Genomic DNA, 7,093 nt, shown 5'->3' with positions numbered 1-7,093 from the left:
GAGCCTGGGTTTCACGATAGAGATCAAGAGCACCAGTATGCCCCCTTTTCACATGTAACCATTCCACAAGTCTCTCCCAGTTATCACTGTCTGGTTCTCCTTGTCTTACTGAAGCAATCCTAGCAAGTTCATCAGCTTTGTTGTTCCAATAACTAACAGGGGATCCATCCTCCTGGTGGGAAGCCACCCATGCGACAGAAAATTGTCCCCCTTTAGCAATAGACAAAATCTCCTGCCATTTTTCCTTTTGCCAGACTGGGATACGGTTAACTTCCCAGCTATTTTTCTCCCAAAAGGGAAGCCACTCTGTACAACCTTTGAAGACAGCATATGAATCAGTATAAATATGCACACGTGTAGTGGACTGTGATTCATGTTGAAACACACTCCATACTGCTACTAACTCACCAACCTGAGCACTCCCCTCCCCTTCAGTAACAATAGTGACATTAGTCCCTATCTGTAGGGCCACGGCCCGATATTTCCATATTTTCCCTTCACGCTTTGAAGAAGCATCTGTGAACCAGACATTTTGCAACTGGTCTGAATAGGGAGGAGCAACCTGGATGACAGAGGGGAGATCAGCATCAATGGCAGAAAGAACATCATCCTGTATAGCAAGTGTTTTTGAAGCACCTTCAGTGACTGAAAAGATATTACAGTAGTGTTCAATTTGAGCATACCACTTTCTGACAGAAGCTCGTTGTGCCACCCCGTCAGGGGGAGGAGTGCCAGACATAACAGACTTTATAACCTTGAACGGACCTCTTAATATTATAGGCTGCTGTCGTATGGTCCTTTCAGCTTCTCGCAAAGCCAGACTAACAACAAACAACCCCTTCTCCATTTGAGAGTATCGTTTCTCTGCATCTTTGAAACTACGGGAATAGAACCCAATAGGTCTGGTGGGGCCTTCTGGACCCTTTTGCCAGAGATGTATGGATAATCCTGATTGAGCAAATCCCCATTCTATCTGCACGGGGTCAGAAGGATGAATAGGACCTAAGGACTGATGTGTGATAGCTTCGAAAATTAGGAGCTGCAGAGCTTCTTCATGGACTGGGGTCCATTCCCATGATACCTTCTTTCGCAATAAGTCATGCAATGGACGGGCAATAATAGAGAAATCAGGAATGTGTTTTCTCCAAAAGACTAAGAGTCCAAGGGCATGCTGTAATTCCTTTTTATTTTCTGGCATTTTGAGTTGGTCTAAAGCTAGGAGAGTGTCCTGTGGGATACAGGCCATACCACCTTTCCACCAGATACCCAAGAATTTCACCTCAGCGGCTGGAAGCTGGATTTTGTCTGGAGGAATAGTCAGCCCCAGCTCCTCTAATCGCTTAATAATTCTGTCATGCATTATTTTCACTGGTGTCAATTGATCACCTCCTATAAGAATATCATCAATGTATTGGTAGAGCTTAACTCCTTCTTCCAAGGGAATCTGTTCAAGTTCTTTTGCCAGAGCATGATGTGCCAAAGTTGGGGAGTGTTTGAACCCCTGAGGGAGGCGAGTGAAAGTATATTGCTGGCCCTCCCATGTAAAAGCAAAACGGAGTTGATCATCAGGATGTAGGGGAACCATAAAGAACATATCTTTAACATCAATGGTGGCCATAATAGGGTGAGCTTGCTCCTGGATAGCTGCTATTAATTCTGAAATATTAGGCACAGCAGCAGTTAGTGGTCCAGTATTAGCATTAAGCCTACGATAATCAATAGTCAATCTCCATTTGCCATTTGGTTTCCTAACAGGCCACACTGGAGAGTTAAAAGGTGAATGCGTGGGTGTCACAATTCCCTGTTCTTTTAACTCTGCCAGCACTGGGCCAATACCAGTGCGTGCTCCCAGAGGTAAAGGGTAAGGTTTAACTGAAGTCAAATGGGAAGGAGGGAGGGGTGGTGCTATCTGCAATAAACGAACATTTGGGGAGGGGATACCAAACATCCACTCTCTCCCTTCATCATCTGTCCAACTTCTACCCTTCAATACATCAAGTCCTAACAAGTTAAGCGGCAAAGTTCCCACAACCATAGGGACATCCTGAGACTGTTCTTCTCCAGGTAACCTTAGCTTCACCGTTGCCATGGTCTGTGAATGTACACCACCCATGGCATCTGCCACAAATATCTTTCTGCGAGATAAAGTTACACCAGCACGATCAGCATCCTCCTTCTTGATAGCTGAGATTTGAGCTCCTGTATCTACCAGAAATGTTACTGGAACTAATCTAGGTTCAACAATGCAAGTAATTAACAAATCATTCCCTTTAGTTGTGAGCCTCCTAACAAACATCCACCCTTCACCCCCCCGCTCACTTGAAGAGGGTGAAGGAATCAGTTTCCCGACTGCTCAGATAATTCTTTTGTTACTGCAGGGGGAGCACTAGGAACCAGATTTTCAGGTTTAGCTGGCCAACCAGTCACCAGCCTCTCAAGCCTGTCTGTTGCTAGTCCATTCATTATTTCTCGAGGAATACCCTTTTTCCAGCCCAAAGTCCATAGTTCATGACGTTTATGATCAATGTTTCGCCTACCAGTTTTTTCTGAGGCTAGAGCTTTTTCTATTCTATTAATTTTTGGGCTAGGTGACCCGAGAGCAAGGGTGGCTGCTGCAAGCCTCACTCCCCTTGGCTCAATTCTGCTAGTGGATGAAGCCACCGGTCCATACTTCCTACCATAATTAATCAATTCTTGGGCAACCTCCCCCCATGTCCATACCTTATAACCTGATTGTAAAGAGCCTGAAGTACCAGCTCCTTCTAAAACAGCTCGAGCTCTCTCTCCCTGGGACATGGCCTGTATTTTACTTTGAAGTTGTATACCTATGGGTTTCAGCGATTCTGGAAGCCCCCTAATTAAAGGAGTCATCCTTTCAGGGTCCACGGGCAACATCATAGGTGATTCGTGTCGTGGCTGCAATTTCCTGTCATACATCATTTGCAGACAGGCAGCCTTTTGGACACTTTCAACCAATTGGTCAATTGTCCCATTAATAGCAAGAGGGTCTCCCCTTTCTAAAGGGTTGAGACCACCAGCCCAGTAAGCAGCCCTCTGTGTTAGGGACCAGGGAGCACGGTTATTACCAGTAGTCAAAAATACTCCTGGCCCCCAATAACCCTCAGCCTCCTTTTCGGTTAACATTATTTGGTCTCCACCAGTTAAGCTGACTCTCCATACATATTCTGTTTCTGATTCCCTTGGAGAGCGGCTAAAATCTTTTTTCAGTTTAGCTAATTCAGTGGCAGAAAAGGGAATTTCTTTAACATTCATTTGAGGATCCAGATCCTCTCCATTATCAAAGGTATATTCTGTTTTTATTAGAGGGCGCAGAGGGGCTATTGGGGTTTCAAACTTATTAAAATTTTCTTTCGCTTCTTTTAGTTCTTCCTGAGGATACAGTTTTTCTTGTGGTGTACCATGAAAATCAGTGTCACCCGTATCTTTATATGTTAAAATTTCCTTAAAAGCCATTTGTAACAAGGCCGAATTATGTCTCTCTCTTTCCAATTGTACTTCTAGATTTCCAATTTGGTTTTGCAAGGCTTTCACGAGTTCCTGGGTTGTTTTAACTGTTTCTTGTAACGACTGTATAGTCCGGTTTTCCGCCTCAAACTGCTGATCTCGGAACTCCACAGCTGCTTTTAAAGCAGCACCGAGCACTGCACAAATAAATGATTTGCCTTTCCCGGCTCGGGTACGAGCCCCATGTTGTAAAACACAAATACGGTCAGAAACAGCCTGCAAGTTATACCAATTTTCACGTGCCCAGTCCATCCCTGATGACGATGGCCGAGACGCGTGCTTTTCAAGGATATCAAACAACATATTTTCACCTTCCATATCAAATGTAATTTTACTCACAACAAAATCTACAGGCAACGAAATCTACACTGAGGGAGGAGGAGACTCCTTATCTCCTCAGAGAGGCAAACACTTAACAAAACCAACAACTGCTCAAAACACTCCTTTACACAAAAGACCAAACGACTCAATCAACACTTCCAAAGAAAGTGCAAACACCTCAATTGGTCCTGGCTATCCTGTCAAGCCACAACGAAAAACTTCAACCTTCAAGCAACAAAAGTTAGAAATAACTTCTAAGTTTCTCAAAAGCAATAAACTTCTTGGAGAAGCACACACCACTTCCCCAAGAGGCGCACACACAAAACTTTAAAACCAAAGGTACGTCACAAGATACTTAAAAACCACCACAATGCAAAATAGTCTTCCCGGGGAGGCACACACGTGTATAACAAAAGCAAAGAGTCAAAATTAATTCATTCGTCCCCGAGAGATATACACGTAAGAAAGAAAGTTTCAGAATGTGGAGCGGTCTTCCTGGAGAGGTGCACACGTCCAATTAAGTTATCAAAACAATCGCTCCTTGCAACTCCAGGAGAAAAAGACAGAAAAGTTTTTAGAGAAACTGGAAGGACAACACTCTCACGACGAGTATCCTGCCGACTACGCCAATAAAAAATGTCTCGCTCCAATTTAGGAGTGAGGCAAAGGTTCTTTTGATATGTTATGCCCGGCGTGAGATTAAGAAGAAGAACATTCAAATGTTGATCCGACCAGTTTATTAGAAATAATAGACAATTGAGAGGATGGGGAAGGGAGAGCGGTGAATGCCAAAATTAGGGTGATGGGGAAGGGAAAGTAGGCGATAGAAAAAGGTAGAAAAGAGCAAGAATTACGTTAAAGCGGGGAATAGTCACCTCCTGGAAGCAGCAGCGTCCTGGAGCACGTTGTTAACGTTGGTCCGGGGCAAAATAAGCGTAGGGGAGAGCAGCAGCGAAGTAGCAGGCCGCAGATCGATGAGACGCAGAGAAGATGGTCAGAGTAGCGAGGTCTTGGGAGGCAGAATCTCGGGCAGCGAGGTCCCACGAAGCAAAGTGTCGAGCAGCACTCCCAGAAGAGATAGTAGGCAGCAGTAGGACAACGGTGGAGGGATCTGAGGTCAGATACCTAGAAACCCACAAACCGTGGTTTGTCCGTGCCCTTTTTATACTTCTTTCCAGCCTTCCAGACATTTCTGGACAGCTCGGGTCAGAGTCTTGTGATTTCCTCAGAGATGTCAATCTTCCTTGAGATGGGCCAACACCACTTAAGACCACTTAAGGGCCATTAGTCCTCAGAGATGGCCACCTTCCTTGAGATAGGCCAACACAAAAAGACCACTTAAGGGCCATTGATCAGTATCTTATCTCCCTTTCATAGCCCCCGGACTTGTCAATCTCCTAAACAAAGGGATTTCTCGAACCTTGGTTCCTGTGTATTTCAGACAAAGGCAGTCCTGGAACCTTGGCCAGGATTTGCCTGAACTTGTCCATTTCAGCAAACTTTGAGACAGTACTGGAAAAACATGGCTTCTCACACAGTTCCAATGACATATACAACAATTAGATCACAAACACAGTCAGTGTTGAATTTCAGTCATCAAGATCTGGAGTACATGTATGCAGCCTTCAAATACGTGGACATGCAGGTCAGCTTACATATACATAAATAAATCGGGTATATGGCAGTTATGAATGAAATGATGTATCATGTTTTTTCTGTCTCAGATGCATCTCAGCACTTGAGAAGCTTTAAGAGTGAGAAAATGTGAGATAGGAGGAAATGAGCATTTAGAACATAGCAGCAGAAATTTGCCTAAAGATGTGCAGGTGATAGACAGACATAGTAGCAAATAATCAATTAGGAGAGCATGAAATTTCACAGTGGAATCTGGGTCTGGAGGGAAGTAATGCTCAGATAAAACAAAACAAAATAAAGCAAAACAAACAACAAACAAAACCTGAAATCAAGGAGTATGCATTGTAACAAGTGTCCATCACAGGCAAATCTAAAAGACCTTTCAGTGTTATTGTAGAGGTTAATGAAAAGTTCCAGTGCCTGCCTTCCATTATCCATCAACAAAGAATGATATGCTTGTCAGAATCACTTCTTTTTTTGCAACCTAGGGCTGTATGTCCAAAATGAGCAGTTTCCCAAATGCTTCCTGCACATGAGACAATTAACGGCATTAGAGATGTCATAAAAGTGTTACAATAATCTGATTTACATTGTAACCTAGTTTCCTACTGAGGCAGCAAAGTTCTTAGGAAACACATTTTCCAACAGGTGAATGAATTTCACTGCTGACCTCAAAGAGATTTCAATAACTTCCTTTATAAAGAAAAATAATTTCCTTATAAAGAAAAATGTAGGTAAATAAATAAAGATAACTACAGTAGGTAATGATAATAACAAATAATTATTTTATTTTTATTTCATACATTGTCTTTTAAGATGGTCTTAATGAGTTTATAGGAATAATAGATTAATATATGTGAGTATTTTTATTTTGGTTTTGCATGCAGAATTCAACTCTAAAATTAAGATAGAGGAAAAGATGGATAATTTTCTTGCTTTCTGTGCATACTACATACAGATGAGCTACTTTTTTATTTGGAAAAAAAAAAAAAAAAAAAAAAAAAAAAAAAGTAGAACTTTCCCAGATACAAAGCATTTTTTCCATTGGTAGGCTAACTGGTAAATGAATATGTCTTATATCTTTTCTTCAGTCTGTTACTACCTAATGAATAGACAGTTAATCTCATTATCTTAGACTCAAGATATTAAAAAAACTTATGTCTAGATTCTTAAATCGTTACTGTAATTCTACTGACCATATTGTTATAGCACAGAAGTTCAGGGGAAGGAAAATAAATAAATAAAAAAATAAAATAAGAAGCATAACTCAAGCCACTCTCATTGCAGGCATTGATTTGCTTGGGAAGATGTAAAAGATGTCAATTTTTGACAGTCTGTGTTTGTGAGCTCAAACTAATTACAGCCTAATTCAAAAGTTTAAAATACATAATAGGATTATCATCTCTGAGCTTCTGGAAATTAACTCTTGCTTTCACCTGACACAAGAAAGATGTTTTTGAATACGATCTTGCAGTGATTCAGAAATTTTCTTTTCACCATTAAGCTCTTCTGAGCTGGTTTCCAGTATTTTTCATTATTATTTCTCAAACTTTCATAAAATATTACATGCGTAATTGCACATAAATTGGACTTTGATAATTGAATTTTATTC

The 7,093-nt window shown here is 41.6% G+C and overlaps 1 protein-coding gene across 1 annotated transcript; it reads right to left on the bottom strand.

Annotated features, from left to right (window-relative positions):
* Positions 1-2,337: 2,337 nt before the first annotated feature.
* On the bottom strand, positions 2,338-4,545 carry LOC140253043 (uncharacterized). Its single transcript, XM_072338413.1, has one exon. It carries the CDS (start codon positions 3,841-3,843, stop codon positions 2,338-2,340), a length of 1,506 nt encoding a protein of 501 aa, XP_072194514.1. The 5' UTR covers positions 3,844-4,545.
* Between the last annotated feature and the right edge of the window lie 2,548 nt (positions 4,546-7,093).

Source organism: Excalfactoria chinensis, chromosome 1 (genome assembly GCF_039878825.1).
Source record: "Excalfactoria chinensis isolate bCotChi1 chromosome 1, bCotChi1.hap2, whole genome shotgun sequence".
In the NCBI taxonomy this organism is placed as follows: Eukaryota; Metazoa; Chordata; class Aves; order Galliformes; family Phasianidae; genus Excalfactoria; species Excalfactoria chinensis.
This window is presented reverse-complemented; position numbering and strand designations above follow the sequence as displayed.